The 18,609-nt window shown below is 36.4% G+C and overlaps 1 protein-coding gene across 2 annotated transcripts in view; it reads right to left on the bottom strand.

The window, feature by feature from the left end:
- Nucleotides 1-18,609, bottom strand: part of UNC5A (unc-5 netrin receptor A) — a 211,583-nt gene that overhangs the window by 93,365 nt on the left and 99,609 nt on the right. For both annotated transcript variants that reach the window (XM_072401038.1, XM_072401037.1), the window contains exon 2: nucleotides 3,108-3,356. In XM_072401038.1, the coding sequence (XP_072257139.1) occupies nucleotides 3,108-3,356 (249 nt within the window). The remainder of the gene's footprint in view (nucleotides 1-3,107; nucleotides 3,357-18,609) is intronic.

The raw sequence follows: 18,609 nt of genomic DNA on the forward strand, positions 1-18,609 counted from the left end.
TTTTTATAATTATGTATTATATTAGAATTCATGAATATAATATAATAAATAAATATAATTATTATACCGGGGAGTTAATCCTAAAAATTACAGGCCCACAATATAAAATAGGTTCACTTTTTGCATCAAAAAACTGACAGAATTAAAATGCTAGGGGGGTTATGGACTTAATAATCCTAGTACCTATACTAGTAATCCTTTTTTATATATATATATATATATATATATATATCTTACTTGGTTCATTTTAAAATTATTCCTGGCTCAGTATTCAATTTAGCACTCTTCCCATCATGGTGAAAGAGGGAAGGTTTATCATATAAAAACAGCCAAATTCTTTTCTACCTAGTGAATGACTGGATAAAGCTATTATGACAGGGAAAAGGTACAAAGTAGCTCCATATTCTTTCTCCTATCTACTTTGTACTGTCTTGCCTTTTGTTGTATGCTCATCACAGAACAGAACAGAATGCTCCTTTTACAGTTTAATTAATTAACAAAAAAGAATAACTAAAAAAACTGTAACTTCCTGTGTTCACCCCCTCCTCCTCCTTTTTTCTTCTTCAATATAGCAATGTGAAAAATGATAAAGTAAAAACTGCAGAGCCTGGTGGCATGTCTCCCAGTCACTGTCACTTGTCAAATTACAAGCCATGCACCTATGTCTTCCTGATCCCATTGTAAAGAGATCAAGAGGGAGGAGGCACTGTTTGGAGCAGAAAGGAGATGCAGAATGAAAAATGTATTTTATGAGCTGGAATATAGCAATTGCTCATAAAATTCTCATCTTATAATTGTCTTTCTGGAGATACAGAAGGGCCCACAGCCAATCACATAAGTTTCTCTAGAAAGTAGCAGGTGGCAGACATTAACCAGACAGCAAAGACTTTTCACCTAGTTTAAATTTTATGTGTATTAAAGTCTGTTAAGAAATAATTGCAACCTGTTTTATAAAACCTAACTTAGGCAAGCTGACTGCAGTGTAACTTAATATAGACTGCTCAAACAGAAAGTCAATAGGCCTGATTTATTAAATCTCTCCAAGGCTGGTGAAGATACTTTCATCAGTGGGTTTGGGTGATCCAGCAAACCTTGAATGGATTTCTTAAAAGTTGTTTGCAATTTGTTAGCAAATGTTTTCAATCCTTGAACAGATCCATTCCGAGTTTGTTGGATCACCTAACTTCACTGATAAAAGTGTATCCTCTCCAGCTTCCAAGAGCTTTAATAAATCAGGCCCACTGTGTTACATCAGCACCAAACACCCTGTTGAAATATATATTTGTCGATCTTCTTCCTTGACTAATGCTTTGTATTTCTGTACATCCTGTCCTGAGATTTACAAATCCCTGCCAGATATACAGTCACTCTGGTAGATTTGCTTTTCTGTGCTACTGCTAGACAACAGAGCTTTATCATCTCCCATCCTCAATCTTTCAGTTTTTCTCAACCAGGGTTCTATTGAACCCTAGGGTTCCTCCGATGTATCTTAGGTAAGTTTAACAGATTCCAATGATCTTTTTGGCTATCTGTAACGGTGACATTCTTCCTACTGGCCAGCAATGTAGGAGGCATTTTTCCTACTGATCGCCACATGTACTGTGAGCAGTCAATATAGTTAATTATTGCAGAGAAACACTGCTTTAATTGAACAAGAGGAACTGGTAAGGTTATACTAATGTTCTCCCCTCCGGTCTAAGTGTTAGTTGTGAAGACATGTGAATGTACGACACCTAATTGGCCTGAAGTACTGCCCCCCCCCCCCCCCCCCTTACTGTCTCGGTGCTGCTGTATAGAGGACTACAATAGGCTTATATTAAGTGAAATTAAAGTGTATACTGTATACTATTAGGATTTAAATGTTTAAATGTAATGACTTTTCAATTGTATTTGTCCGTATTATATATCTTCCTGGATTTCAGCTTTAATTGAAGCATTCAGAAAGTAGTCACAGCCTTCTTATACAATACTGGTCCGGCAAACCAAGTTTTATCAAATACTTTATAGGAAGCTTTAGCAGCAGTATACAATAGACCAGTCTTCAACAAAAAGACATTTCTAGCCTAATTAAAAAAGTAGAGAATTGTTTTAAAAAGAAGGCCAGTTCACATGATTAAATATGGCAAATTGAAGCTTTAAGCTACTTCCCTTTTTAATGGTAGAACAACGGGTATGGAAATGAACAGCTTTCCAGTACCAGAAGCCCTGTTATATTAAACTTCTGTTCCCACACTCTTACTGTATTTGTGTTAAAAGCTTAATAAATAGCAGAGCAGGGGTAGCTCCCATTCTATTACAAAGAGGAGGTGTGGTCACACAGATTCATTGGATTTCAGATGTTTGCATGTGAATTAGGAAAGCAGTGGCATTGGTATGCCTCTATTTTTGGTTACTAGCATAGGGCTGTATTATTTTTATAATTTAAGGATTTTGGGACCCCTTAGATATAAATAGGTTTGACCACTGCTTTCCTAGATACCTACCTGTCCACATTTCAATATTCTATTTTGAAACCTTACCTAAGTTTTAAAGTACAATGGTACTTGAGTATATTTTAAAATGAGTTTTATATAAAATACCCGTTCTTCATGAAACTACTCAAACTTTCTCCCTGAAATTAGCACCATGGCCCCGTTCATTCCTACTGGAAAGCTTTACTCATGGTGGCGTCATGTGGTTACTTGCAGTAAGAATAAATGAGGCCACAAAACTGGTGTAGAATGAAGTGGCAATCTTTTAGAGAAAGGCTATGAAGCTCCTAGCAGGGATAAACACTTATAATCTCTGGATTGGGAATAATGTATTCAGCCTAGTGGGTGGCACATAGCGGCTGAAAGGAGCATATTAAGACCAAATAAAGGTAATCAATTTTTTTTATCATGGAACAAATCTGACAAAATTGCTAAATAACCCTATATGTTGGGAGGCTGGTATATTTAGAACAGTTTTGGCTATACCGAAATAAAAACCCATACAAAAAGAGATACATATTAAAAAAAAGTCAGGTATTTGCAGTATTCACAGTCTACATTTTGATCCAAGCTGAATCTGGACACATTATCTCAAAAAAGTCCGATTTCCTGGGCAGCATCAAGACCTATTATTACCTGTACTGCGGTCTGCGCTGTGTTGAATCACATGGTCACTTTGGTGGACCCATTCTCCATTGCATTTGAAGTAGATTTGTGTGGCTGGAGTGGCTTTACAGCTTAGAGTTACTGGTTTATTTTTGACAATGAATACATCCTCAGGTTCCAAGAGGAAATGTGGCAGCAGTTCCCCTCCTTGTCCTCCCAAGCCTGCTCCAGGTATTGGCATAGGAAATGGATTTACTGGCCCAGAACTCTGCTGGCAGCCTGAAACAAGAAAAAAGAAGTGGCTATTGAGAACACAGCTCACCTACTGTCTGCTCATTGTATGTATTAGCCCCGCTCGACATCTTTTCTTATCTTTCTCCATCACCTACAAGCCTCAAGCCTTTTTACTCTGCCATATTCATCTTGTTATTGATTTTCATGTTTTTAAGCAATGACAAACGTTGCATTAAAAGACACAATAAAAGGATTGGACATTAAATTAAACTATATCCGTGTTACACGTTCACAGACCAGTGGTTTGAGAATGTTTTATTTATTAACACTTTCCTTTCTAATATTACTTTCTCTGATACAATGAACATACCAACAAAAATCTTCATCTAGCTAATAAACAGTTATAGAATACTCCTTTGTTCATATACCATATTAATTCTGATCTACGTGTAGCTTTATACATAGTATTTGCAATATGTTTTAATTTAAAATGAAACTTTGTTTCATTGTTTAAAATATTTAGTATTTTACTGGAGTACAATAGGAATCTGTGAAGCTTAAATTAACCTTGACATGTTGTACATACAGGCTTATTTAACATTAATGTTGGTCTAAAGCAGTGACATAATAAAAAAGCTATAGTAATTTCAGATGAGAACCTTTCTGAAGGGAAAATATTTATAGTATATTTTAGTCACATACAGGTCACAAAACTAAATACAATAAACCTAACTACCTTCTATACAACTCCCTAAGCTTCACAAACTGAGATCACATTAGTTATATTTACATCTGAATAGGTGTACTAAACAAATTCATATAGATTTCTTTGAGAAACTATACACGTTGAGTTCATTAAAGCAGAGGTAAACTGAAATAAAAAAACTCACCTTTACCTTCGAAGATCCGTTGATCCCTCCGTAGGTTTCCAGAATTGTTGTCCTGTTATTTTCCTTCGTCTGTGCCATGCACTGCCATCTTCTTTCCCCTTCTTCGGCCTTCTTTATACATCACCCGATCTCGCAATGCACAGGTGAGAGATCGGGTGACATAGATGAGCATATTTTTTTTACCCCATTAAAGAAAAGGAAACTCCATTTACCCCATTGAAGAAAAAGCTTGAGATTGGGAATGGGCAGAAGGAGCAGCCAGCAGCCTCCTGGGATCCATTACATATGTATCCTGGAAGGCTCTGTGCGGCGATCAAATTAGAAGGGGAGGGGCTTTACCTTTTTCTTTTTTTAAAAAGAGGATGTTAACCCCCCCCCCAAAAAAAAAAAATAGAAGGTCATTTTTACCTTATATAAAAGCCTTTTTATATAAGATAAAAATTTTAGTTTCGGTCTGCTTTAAGGCTCTATGAGATAAAAGGGATGCTTCAAGTCTTACAGAGCTAGACTTGCTTGGGACAATTTTATTTGTTACAGTGAAGTGATGGATATTTTTTGTTGCTTTTTACAGACTTTCCCTTCTCCTTAAAGTCTACCTGCATGGCTAATGCAGATATATTTTACCAGTTCACATTAAAGCAGATCCTAAAATGAAATACTACATGCAGGTAAAATATGTACCTGTAAAGGATAGTAACAATTAAACTTACTTTACCTATGTCTTCCACCCACACCACAAAGCCAAGAAAGATGTCTCTGCCCCTTTGGATAAGGAACAATGGACCAGGCAGCTGGTAAAACTTTGAAAGAAGATGCTCTTGAACTAGAGTATCTCCTTGCATGATTTCGTCCTTTCTTTATTTCAAAGAACTGTACACGTTGCACAAAAAGGGAATTTTAGGAAGGTAAGGGACCTGACCACAGCAGCAGACCATTCATTTTAGGGGTCTTACTTTAAGAATTTATGTCACTGAATCATCTTACCAACATACCAGTTATTACCAAGAAATTACCAAGAGGGAGAAGAAGGAACAGAACAGAGAAACGGTCCACCACTTTTGCTTACATAATATGTTGACATATTTATCAAAACATTTTTTGCAAATTTTGGATAGAGCGGAGAATGTCTTTTTCAGTTGTCTTTTAGCTAGTAGAGCAAACCATTTCAAATCATTTAAACCGGTTTAAAAAAAAAAATGCTTGCTATATTGGTTTAATGTAAAATAATTGGTTGGTGACTATGCTCAGCACTATGATTTGTAAACTGCATTGGAGCAGGAACCGGTATAAAACACTAAAGTATATCAGCACTATAATGAAAATGAGTAAAACAATCAATAAAGGTAATATAAGCCTTCTTTTATATTATATTTTATTTTTCATAATCCTATTATTTAAGTTTTTGGTGTGACACATTATTATAAAAAGCGTTAATAATTTTGATTATCAAGAACACTTACTGTATCATTGAAAACAACTTAAGATATTATCACTGTATACATCCTCAGTTCAGGATATGCCCATTTATTTGGCCAAGAAGCTCTGTGACTTCTTAGATTTTATCATACACAAAGAAAACACATTATTCCATGAAGATTTTCCTTTCACACCTGGATTTGATTTCCTCAAGGGGCAAGTGGCTATAATGATTGATCTTCTATTTCTCAAGTGATTCTAGTGTTTCTAAAGCCATTGAATCCTACAGGGAAAGGTGTAGCACTACCATTTCATTTTAACTTACACATTGTGCCCTATGATGTCTAACATGATTTATTTCTTTCATTTTTCAGCTCTCATCTTCTGGACATCACTGCTTGTCAGTTCAGACTCCTCAACGTGTTTTCAAATAGCGGCTCTTAAAGTCTGCCTCACAAGTCTAAGTGGCCTGATTCTAGCTTTCCAGGAACACAACTGGTTACCTTTTACAGTACTAGGGTTCTTTCTTTAATAAGTATATAGTTTTGAAGGGGAAACTCCCATTTAAATACAAAGCAGGGATCAGTGGGAATGTGTCAGGTACTTTCACCTTTGCTTCCACATTCTCATGAATAACTAACTTGAAAGTCCTTGTGTTATCAGTTTCTTGGAACTCGGAGTACATTTCACGTGCATTTCCCTAGCTGTGATTTTCTTGCAGACTTGCATAAAGAAAGTATATAACACAGCAAGATGTATGACCCCAGAAACTGCATTGGAGCATTCAAGCAGCAGACTGGAGAAATAGGGATATAATGATCAGTGTAATTTACACAATTCTTTACTCAAAAACACAAAGAGTTGTTAATTAAAGTGGAATTCCAACTAAAGTTTTCTCTAGTTTTAAACTGTGTAGGGATAAGAAACTCTTTTGTATGTCCAATAGAGAGATCTAAGCGCACTACCTGTACTGAATACACAAAAAGAAATGAAAACATATCTCTGGAAAATATGGAGGTCCAACTGTTACTGGAACAGGTGTTTTCATTGGGGGATTCCCATGTATCGCTGTTTCAACAACTTGCCTTCAGCTTCTGTTTCAGCGACAACAGCCACAGTGTAGAAAGTTAGAGTGAATTTCCCATTTGAATATTGCCATTTCCCTTTTCTCATATTCACTGCATGTACCTTTGCTTAGCAGCCCTGCTTTTTTGTTAATAAAATTTAGATAACTCCCTTTCTCATTTTTATAATTATTCATGTAGCTGTCTAATTGCAAACTTGTCTGCTTTTTTAGATTGTACTTGTACCGTCTGTAAACATAAGTGTACAAAAGATATGTACATTACCCTAAGCCACCAATATCAGAACAGAACAGTATTTCAGCACATATTCATTTTTAATATACAGTGTCTGAATGCAGTGTATGAGAATATCTGATATATTTGTATTTACTACTGAGGAGAGGTGTTTTTCATTTCATATGCCTACCAATACATAGGCAACAACAGAAAGATATCAATGCCAGGAACCTCCTTCAGGCAACACACATGGCTTGAGGGGAATGCTTAATATTTTCTTTTAATATTTTCTTTATTTGTTATGATTAGTATTAAAAGCAAAACATTTCTTTTTAATGAGGAAACCTTTTACAAATAAAGATTTAAATGTTACAGCTTGCAGCAAGCGTGTATGCAAATTCCACTATACCATAGCTCTGAGACATATGACATAAAACCAGTATTTGGTCACATAATGGAAGGAAAGTGGGGGTTGATGTCAGTATGGTTGTAAACTCATTTTAATTGTTTGCTTGCACAGCTGCAATTGATTTAAATTGAACTTGTCACTTTCCCCATGCAGACAAAAGTAACAGGTTCTCTTTAAAACCTTTTTAAGCCAAGTATAGACAGCCCTGCATACGTTTTATGTTGGGGTTTAAAAAAGGACAAGGACCTCCCCTCTGCCATCTTGTCAGGCCTGCCGATTGCACTGCATAATGAAAAGGAGAGGGCCTCCTGCAGGTGAATTGCACAGCAGTGGATAGCAAGGAAGATAACTACTAGCACCAAAATAGAAAAAGCTATGAAAAATGCCTGTTATATACTAAAACTGGGAGCTGGAAAACTTGTTTTTACTGTGCCAAAGTATTTTTTGCACACCTAATCACCTCTACCAACCCACTCCAATGCCTCTCCAATTTTTAGCCGCTGTGAATCTTCAATGTGGGTTTGTAGAGAGGCCATTGATCCAACCCCCAGTGGTATATTTGCAGCGATCAAAGATATTATTTTATATCCTATAGAATATCTCATAGAGACACAATGTGGGTATTAATAGTTGCATTTTGGGCCAGCTAATGACCCACAAGAATCTACTATTATTGAAGCTTTGCATTGCTGTAAGCATAAATGGTATTGTATTAGTTCACAGGTAAGCTTGAAGGTAATGAATAATGCACTTCAAACAATATTCTTTCCTATGTTCTATAGAAGGCAGTGCATAAAAGAAGATAGGACCAAATGTGTGCAAGAATCCACCTGCCCGTCACCTTGCCATACTATGGCTTTCTGATAACTAGTTACAATTAAATGTGTGCATGCTGCATGTGATGCACTTTCCTTGCTGACTGCACTAGAGCTTGGCTTCCTTTTTAACTCTGTTCTCTACCTGTTTAAAGATTATCGCAAGTATTGCTCAAACACTTGCTGTATTAACAGAAGTATCAGCTAATACAAGGCCTTATACTTTAGTAATGAGTTTGTATATGATTAGGACTTGAGGTGGTCTGCTTACTTGACATAAGTTGTTTCAGGCATTCCCCTGATATTACCAAAGGGCTGCACACAATATTCCATGAATACAATTTGGAAAAGCTAGAGTCACATTACAGAAACAGCAAATAGAAGTGTTTGGTAACTGAGGACATGCTGCAGTAGACAGAAAGAAGCTGAAAACATGTTACATGGGATTGCTTCAAATAAATGTCACTGTAAATGCCTCCACATATGTACACTTTATACCCCCCTAAAAATTACTGGCTGCATGAGATATTCATCAGCAAAAAACATTTGTAGACAAAATACATGGCATAAAAAGAATAAAAAGCACCGAAAAAGGCAAGAAAGTGTGAATAATGAAAACCACACCATTTAACTAACAGATGCTACTTTGTTTAAACAGTTTCTTTGCTTTCTATGACTATGCAACTAGACAAGAAATACACTGAATATTGTGGCCTGAAAACCACATGATAAGCACTAAGGCATTGCAAACTGGGCACTAGGGCTTTGGATACATAAATAGCTGCAATATTTCCCATCTAAAATGTATATAGAGCCTCTTGGCCTGTAAAATATACAAATGAAAGTGTTTTGGTATATATATTCAACACATGCAAACCAGTGATAAGTGCAAAGTGCACTCAGCAATGTTATCTGGAGCAGTTATTTTTCTGTCCATGTTGTTTTTCTTAAGCTACGTACACACGTCCAATGTTTCTCGCCCGATAATCAGCTCAGGGTTGATATCAGACGAGAATCTGGCATGTCTTTAGCGCCCGTTGTCCACCGCCCGAATGACGGTTCTGGCGGATCTACGGGCGATGGAGGACGAACGATCCTAATGCAGGGGAAGGAGGAGAGAGCGCAGCAGGGTGCCGCTCCGTCATTCTTCCCCTCCTCTCTGCATGGATAAGAAGAGGGATTCATTCCATTCTAACTCATTTCTTGTCCTTGGATGAAACCTCTTAGAAATCATTTGGCTGCACTTTAAAAACACATATAATACTGTTAGTAAGTCCTATTCATTGGTTTCTATCAGTTCACAATATCCTTTATCCTTAGAAACACCATGAATTATTGAAAGACAATGAAATCAGCAGGCCTTGAATGAAAAATCTAAGTAATGGGAAGTAGAATAGTAAAATCTACCACTTATAATATAGGAAAATTATGGTAATGATACACACACCTATCGAGGCATTAAACTGAAGTAAAAAATATACAAGTATTAAAAACTGTCACTTAAAAAAAATCACATACTAATATGTTCTCAAAGGAATGTATGTCCCAACTGAAAGTTATTCTCTCAGAATCATCTCAGAAGGACAGCAATAAAAATAACCACAATTTAACTCAAAAGAAAGGCATGTTCAGTTTCAAGTAAAATTTTCTTATCTTAATTAAGAAGGCACTGTTTTTCTTTTATCCAATCGTGTGCGAAGGAAAATCCTGTTTCCTAATTTATTTTTTGTTACTGGGTAATCTTCATTAGGTGGATTTTCACTTTTCTTTCAAGAAAAGCAAAAACTTGCTTTGAAAGTAAACATGCTCTGCTAGAAATTCCTCCCCTTTAGGTTTACTGAAAAGGCATTGTTATGAATGTAAATGGCTTTTCCGGTCAGAGCTGTATTGATTTTGTATTTGTGATTTTTGTAAGGAGTGGGGACTCGTTTCCATTAATGTACTATTTTTTGTCTCCTTCGTTTTTGTCGTACCAATTATTGTTTATCTTAAAAAAATGATTACAATATACAATGCATTCATTATAATTTACTTTAAGAATTGCTCTAACCAAAATTAAAAGTGAAAGTATTTAATCTCCTTTTCTATGTATAATACACTATAAAAAGTTCCATTTAAGAGTGTTGCATCTGGGTAGCCTTGTATAACCTTCTACGTTCTTCTTCTCTGTACTGTTTGATACAGGTAAAAATATATAGGAACAGCTTTGTCAGTTCTTCTCAGTATCTTTAATGATAAGCTATCTAGATTTTTTTGGTCCTGTTAATTAACAGAGATAACAAGCTAAAAATCAGTAGGTCCTGAAAACTTGCCTAGGTCTTGGCACATTCTGGCATTGATGTGGTCAATATGCACTGACCATTGAACCAGATAAAAGCAATGAGAGACGAATCAATGAATCAGGGAGCCCCTTTTGCACAACAAGATAGGGTTTACAAGGCAGACAGGGTATACAATGTAAAACTAGCGACCTTATTTTGTGGTATTTTTACATTGCGGAAATCGTTTTTGATCCTGGGGTACTTCGGTCTCAAGGAAAATCTCCCTCTAGATATAAATGGCAAATAAAAATGTTATGGGGGGGGGTTATAACCCCTACTCTATCCAAAAAATGTAAAACTATATTGGCTTTTGATATCTTTAAGCCCCATATGTATTTCTAATGTCATCTTTGCTTACTAAGATCAAAGTTTGAAATGCACCTTCTATTGTACCTGCTGTAATTTCTATTGAAGCTATGGTTACTATGGTGTGGAAGAAGTTTTGGAATTTAGAAATCATTGATCTCTCTAGTGGATAAAGTATCCTAATAGCTTTTTAATCGTTTAAAAAGCATAAAAGTATGTCCACCGCATACCGATATTTTGTTTACTTTGTCCAGTTGTCATTTCAATATGAAAAGGTTCATAACTAATGCATAGGTAAGAATAAAAAAATAAATAAAAAAGGCATAAAAGTATTTATTGCATAATATTGATGATCTGCCCTCGCCATCTTGTTTGGCAGAAATTGGATTGAAGCTTATATAAGCCTTTACGATCCAATGTGTGGGGCTAGAATTTAAAAATAGCTAAACAACCATATAGAGGTTACATAAAAAGTTTAGTGTGGAGTCCCATTGGTAGTAAACTTCATACAGCTATAAACACAGACAGAATAATGCACAACAAAGTTATGTGTTTTATTTATTAAATGTTTATTTATCAAAAAAAGTGTTTTATAGCAGCACAATGGAAAAAAAGAGGCAGCAGGGAAGAAAACATCAGTTATGCTGCATTGACAGTTAACAAAAAAGATCACAGGTTCCCCTGATTGGCAAGGTTGTGTAAATGCCACAACCAAATGAACAAAAATAAATTCCCTTGATAGGTAAAACTACCTATAATAATTACATATATATCCTATATTATACCCTATATATCATATATATCAACAGTGTATTTAGAGAGATCTATACAGCAAACTAAAAAGATGGGCAGTTGAACATGATAAAGAAAGAGAAGGACTTGGCTCCAAAAGTTGGACAGCTGGGAGACACGAATTAGCTGTTTTTCTTTCTGAACATTATGGCAGCTGCTGTACCTTTCCAGAGCTTAGAGTCAAAGTACCACCTGCAGTCTACTTAATCGGTATGTTGCTAGTAGCGGCACTACATCTCTTTATGCTAATGTATATATATATATATATATATATATATATATATATATATATATATATAATATATCAGAAGATCATTCTTTTCATATGGCTTTCTATAATAGCATAGGATTACTGTTTCTATATTACCATCTTTAGCTACGTTTCAAACATTCTTGATATCTCCATACTTTTAGGCCTGCAAGGCAAAAAAATATAGGGAACTGTCAGGCAAAAAAAATCCTTTTATAAGGGCATTCTTAGCAATGTGATAAGCATAATGCACTTTAATGTAACAGAGGCTTACAGATCAGTGTGAGCTGCAATGAACTGAGCTGGCAGGCATGACTCACACCACAATGGAGGCAGGTAAGAAATGAACACAGGCTTTGCTGCTTGTGAAATACATAAATCATATTGGCCAAAGACACTACATTTTTACTGCTTTTTAGCTACCTTGTCATTTCAAAAAATGTTTGAGTTCTCTAGCCCAGCTACATTTATTCCCTTTGTTCTGACACTGGAAAATCTCTATGATCATTCCCTTTTGAACATAGAAAAGGGAAAGCACCTGTTAAAGCATGTGTACTGCATCTACAGGCTGGCTGAGTCGAGGATAAAGGTTGCATTGGCCCTAGCGGCATACCTCCCAACACCTGTAATTCTTGGTGGGCCGTCTGGAGGTATGTAAAAGAGTGCAGTTAGTTAACAGAGAGGTAGAGAATGAGAAGGTATTACGTTCAGTGATGACTGCCAGGAATGGCATATTGCATTCTCAGTGTGAACAATGAATAGCACACAAATTAACAAGGATCATTAGGAGAACATATGCAGCAATAAAAGAACCTAAATATGATTTCATGGCAGTAAGTTCTTTTTAAAGGTCATCCTAAACCAAAACCAATACTTTAGCTTGAGGTGAATTCTGGCTGAATAATCGCCTACTCGTCTGGTTTTGTAATGGCTGTAGCTGTGAGTTATGGTGGGAAGAATAGGAGGACTTAGAATATTTTATTCAATTATTAAATAGAAATAACCAACTAATAAATAATAGAAATATCATATATATGATTTTGCAGTCAGTGTGGTACAACAGTAAATGCTTTTTTTTTGTTATAGGTTAATGTATTTGAAATATGTATATCAATATGTATATCCTTATCACTTATAAAAAAATATGGCTTTGTGCAAGTCCAGATTAAAACTATGGCATTTGCTACTGTTTTTAATATAGGATATATTTAGATCCCACAGTCACTAGCCCTGTCTGACAGATTATACACAGCTGTAATGCTCTTTATGAATCCCCCACCCCCATCTAGAGAATTACTATAAATGCTGCACATCTATAAAATATAAGCAGTGTTGCATTAGAAACCCCTTTACAGTTAGTTTCCACTCATCTGAAGTGCCACAACAAAATAAGTAACATGAATTAGTACTACAGGACTGTATCCTGCTAACTTAGGTTGTGCTTATAAATGTAGTACTTTATTAGGCTTATTTTTACTAAAACCATTTTTTTATGGGGTTGGAAAGAGTGGAGAATAGGAGAACATTTGTGGCCCCTGACATCACCCATAGGGGCACACATATGTAATACTGCAGGAGATGGTCAGAGGCAGACATACAGCGGGAGAAATAAGTATTAAATATGTGAACATTTTGCTCAGGTGTGACTTTGGCCCATATTTCCACACAAATCTTTAAGGTTCCGGGGGCATCTTCTAGGATCTTCAGTTCTTTCTATAGATTTCCAAATAGGTTCCGGTCGGGTGATTGACTGGGCCATTTTAGCAGCTTTATTTTCTTTCTCTGAAACCAGTTGAGAGTTTCCTTGGCTGTGTGTTTGGGATCATCATCTTACTGAAATGTCCACCATTGTTTCATCTTCAGCATCCTGGTAGATGGCAGCAACTTCTTATCAAGAATGACTGGTACATTTCTCTAACATGCTTTTTCTTCAGCAGTGCAGACTTGCGCGATGAGCGTGCATGGGGGCCATTTCAGTTGAGTGCATTACTTATTGTTTTCTTTGAAATAGGTGTACCTGCTAATTCCAGGTCTTACTAAGCTTTCCGCAAGTGATCTTTGGCTTTTGGACAACTCTTAGGACTCCCCTGTCAGAAATACTAGGAGGAGCCCCTGGTCGTAGCCATTTTTTAGGAGGAAATGATGTTCTTTCCACTTTTGGATTATGGTCCCTATGGTGCTCACTGGAACATTCAGAAGTTTAGAAATGTCTGTAACTAATGCCATCAGTATGTTTTGCAACAATAAGGTTGCAAAGGTCTTGAGGCCATCAATTAGGACTAAACCAGTTCATATTTACTTGCACTGGTAGGAGGAAAAACTGCTTTCTAAATACTAAAAGATTTCAGTTGATTTTTTGGCCTTCTTTGGCTTTTTCTACCTCCTTTTGTTCACAAGTTTAATATTTATTGCCTGGGCCATACCACTTTATTACACACAACTAATTTATGAAGGTACAGTATTTTTTTTAATTTTTTGTATTAGTGGATTACTTGAGTTTTTACCAACATCTAGTGTAAACTTAATGTCACTAGCCCCATGCTTAAGCTTTATAATTAAAGCTCTCTAGCATGGCATGTATACAATGTTTACCACACATTGTGACTTCATTGGCTAGATTTCCTCTCTCCTCCTGTGTTACTGACAACAAGAAAGGAAATGAGAGCAAATCTACAACAGGGACACAGCGATAAAGGTTAGAGGGAAGGCTAAAAACCCCTTCACTTCTAATTCAATGTTCTCACTAGAGATTTTCCCCCACTTCTTATTTTGGTCACAATAGGAAATAAAGTGAGGCAAAACTTCCTCCTAAACAAAACCTCTGAAAGTGATACATACCTGACAGCGATTTTAAGAGTTTTCTTAGTAAACTCACCTGTCCTGCTAAGTGTTGGCAACGGCATCTTCTCCCGATTCCCTTCTGGGTTTGGGATCCTTGGACATCTTGATTGGCTATGCTAAGTCACACATTAGTCTGAATTGATGGTTTTTATTTGTGTGGGGCATGAGCACATTAAGTTACATCCCTGCCTTTAAAATAATGTCAGCCAATGGGCTAATTCCTAGAGGCATGAAATTGGAGAGGGTCAATAAAAAAAAAAAAACAGTGATATTCTCCTTTTGACTAATGCAGCAAAAGGAATACAGGATCAGAGATTTAGTCATTGGTGTGTAATATAAAGAGGCAAGCAGGCACTTACAGGCTATAAAGAAACTCACACATTATTCCATATGCACTTACAGATCCTTGTGAGATAAGTAAGTTAGATCATTTTATACTTTACTAAGCCAGTTGTTTGATTAGGATAGAAGTGTCATTCCTGCTTGTTGTGTCTATTTTTTTTTCTTACACTTAATCCATATTCTGTTTATATACAAAAGCTCCACTTTGACATGTCTGGCTTGCTGTGTGCCCTTTTAAAAAAATCTTTTTGTATTTCTAGGCTCTTTTCTAATAGAAGCAGCAAATGCATTTTTAATAGTGTTTTGCAGGGCTGATATCTTCCAAACAACCTTGTTTTTTTCTATGGCAGAATTCCAGCCTCTTCTTTCCCACAGGTAGACTCTATAAATTTCATCATGTATTGCGGCTGTGCTGCTCGCCCTGTTTGATCCTGCCAGTGGCTCCCCCGCTGCCCGCAGCCTTTCAATCAGGCACAGACGGCTGGAAAACTGAACTCTTCTCCATCGCTCATGTCTGCACTTAACTTCTAATGAAAAACAAACGTAGTGTGACCAACAAGAGACATTTCTCACATCTCAGAGGGAGGAGGGTGGTCATGGCATGCTAACTCCAGCACGAGCTTGATGGAGCGAAGACGCCTCCCTTAACGACAAGAGGCCAGAGGCAGCGACAGAGACACCAAACCTTCGGGCTTTGTCTGTCCCTTTCCCTGAGTGTTTGCTTCACTGTCCTGTCCTTTCTTTTCATGTCTCAGCATGTCTTGTGGAAAATTGCAGTCTGTCCCCCGCATCCCATTCAGTATGCTATGAAGAAATCCTTTCCTGAGTGAAGAATTTAATCTCAATTCATCTGGTGAAGAGACCTGTGCTCTTTTGGAAATATATGCAGTAGCACGGATGGATGATTTGTTGGTTTGTCACCGTGTTAAATGCTTAAGATGCGCTCAAGTGAGACAAAGTTGCGGTGTAGACAAACACGCTACTCGTGTATTGCAAGTATAACAAACATGTTCGACGCCTTGATGCTATGCCAAATATTACTGCACTGATTCCGAGGAGCAAATTGCTTTTCCTTTTTTTAATGTAAATCTGATTTCCACCATGGACTGTAATATTCAAACATGGTTTGATCCTGCTAAATATTAATGATTAAACTAATAAGTGATTTGCTGTGCATGATGAAGATTGCAGTCAGTGGAATTGCTGAAAACTACGGGGCATGGAAGAAAAAAATAGGAAGAAAAAATTGAATAACGAAGCAGGGGGTTAGCAGAGCTGGTAACTCATTAGCCTCACTGCCGTTGCCAACTTTTTAAATTTTTTGGTATATAGAGAAGTGTTGCTTATCCTGCCTCCTGAAGAAATTGAGGTTGCTGCCCCCCTCTTCATAGAGATTGCATATGAAAAGAAAGATAAAGACGGGTTTCTTTGCCGTAGATTTAATTATATTGTATTAGAAACAAAAAAGTATCACTTTTATACAAAGTTTGGATACATCCAACAAATTAGTTTTGTGTTTTTAGCGTCATGGGAAAATAGGACCCCAAAACTATACAAAAGTTATTCCCTAAACTATTGTGGTAAAGACGTCTCTCGTACCGATGTGTTTTGCCGACTGGATTCTTCAGGGATGCAAAGAGACTGTTTTATGACGTTGTGGTGGTTCTTCTTTTGGAAGAGAATTGTGCATTTACAAATTTGTGTGTGTTATAAATGGATTCTGGTTATACCGCTGAAAATTGTCAGATGAATGGTTAAAAATATGACAAGCAGAACGTGCAGCAAGCCAGAGTAACTCATTAGCCTCACCGCCATTGCCAACTTCTTTGAATTTTTGGTATAATTATTCATGATAATAAACTTTTCCTAACAGAAATATAAAAGTCACCATGGCTGACTTGTTTGGTATGAAACTTTTAAAAGGTACAAACATCTTTTTTTTGGATAGACTTGGCAATGGCCCCTGCCAGATTCTTGTTTGCCGTTTATTATTAGAGAAAACAGATTACCCTAGAGACTTTCACTCATTTTCCATTTCTGTGACAAACCAAAGTATTTGAATTGTGATTGTCTTTTGGGTAAATCTTTCCAGTAAGGCAGAAAACAACCAACAGGGGTTGTAGACCTTCTCACATTGTGTCAGATTTAATAAAGCTCTTCAAGACTGGAGAAAATACACTTTCATCAATGAACCTGGGTGATACAGTAAGGCTTAGTCTACATGGACGTTTTCCCCAGCATTGACCCGAGGCTTAAAAAACCCATGTTTGAAATTTCCATGGGCTACGTCCTGCTGTAGATTAAAATGCAGGGTTAACGCTCAAAAAAACAGCATTTTAAAGGAAAGCTTTAAAACGATAATAAAAGTGCATGAAAATGCTGATAAACGCAGTGGGAACGTTTCCTTATATTTTTAAAACGTCGGTGTAGACCCAGCCTAAACCTGGAATGAATTTCTTAAAGTCATTTGCTATCTGTTAGCAAATGTTTTAAATCCTGGACCTGGATCCTTTACAGGTGTGCTGGATCACTTAGGTTCACAGATGAACGTGTATCATCTCCAGCCTTGGAGACCTTGGGCTTAATTTTTTAAAGCTCTCTAAAAATAGAGAAAAGAGACTATCATGACAGAACCTGGGTGATCCAGTAAATGGATCTGGTCCAGGATTAAAAACATTTGCCAAATGAAAAAAGGTGTAATTGCTGGCATCATAATGAGCTCCACAAACACTGTTTTACACTGAAAGATAACTAGCAGAAAACCTCCAAAATAGTGTTACAAGCACGAGTAGGCTGAGAGTAGTTTGTTAAATACAGTTGATGATTAATGTGAAAACACGGACAGCATTTTTCTACAAAGCACAGATATTTGTTTGCAGAATAACATACAGCTATTTTTCCTCTATATGCTAATATTTTTTTTCACTCAGCGGGGATACAGAGAAATAGTTCTCCATCATTCCCTATATATACCAGACATTAGCAATCTAATATTGGTTTCTAAATCTTATGGTAAGACACATGATCTCTGTTTGCTAGTTTGTAAGAATACAAGAATAAGAATTATTCAGCTCAGAAACTGTATGTACGGTGGCTCCAAATATAAAACATTTAAGGTGTTCATGTTACTGCTGCATCAATCACATTTACAATACCGGGCTTGGGAGGTCTGAAGGTCAACAGCAAAAGTCAATATTTGCATATTTTTTAATCATTTTGACATAAGGTAACTAATGCTTTTAGTCATTGCTCAATTTCAATTGCCTAGGTTTAAAATTGCCTAAAAGTGCAAGATTGCTTCTTATGATTATTGCTTGATATATACTTTTTAGCATTTTTTATATACCTATTTGTATAGTAAATAAAATATAGATATAGAAAAAAATAAGTTTGAGAAAAAATAGGTAGAACAATACCAGCAAAACGTAACCCAATTTATGAGTTCCTCTGGCCTTGCCCATTCCTCCCAAATATTGCTGTTTGGTGTGTATAGAGCAGAATAGCTATTATATTAATGATAATCAGACTTTAAGTACCTGGTACAGAACAGCATAAATCATCTCGTGCAGATTTAAGAAAGAACCGGCGCATGCACAGAAAACCAAACTTTTTGTT

The sequence above is a fragment of the Pyxicephalus adspersus genome, chromosome 2 (genome assembly GCF_032062135.1).
Source record: "Pyxicephalus adspersus chromosome 2, UCB_Pads_2.0, whole genome shotgun sequence".
NCBI classification, from domain to species: Eukaryota; Metazoa; Chordata; class Amphibia; order Anura; family Pyxicephalidae; genus Pyxicephalus; species Pyxicephalus adspersus.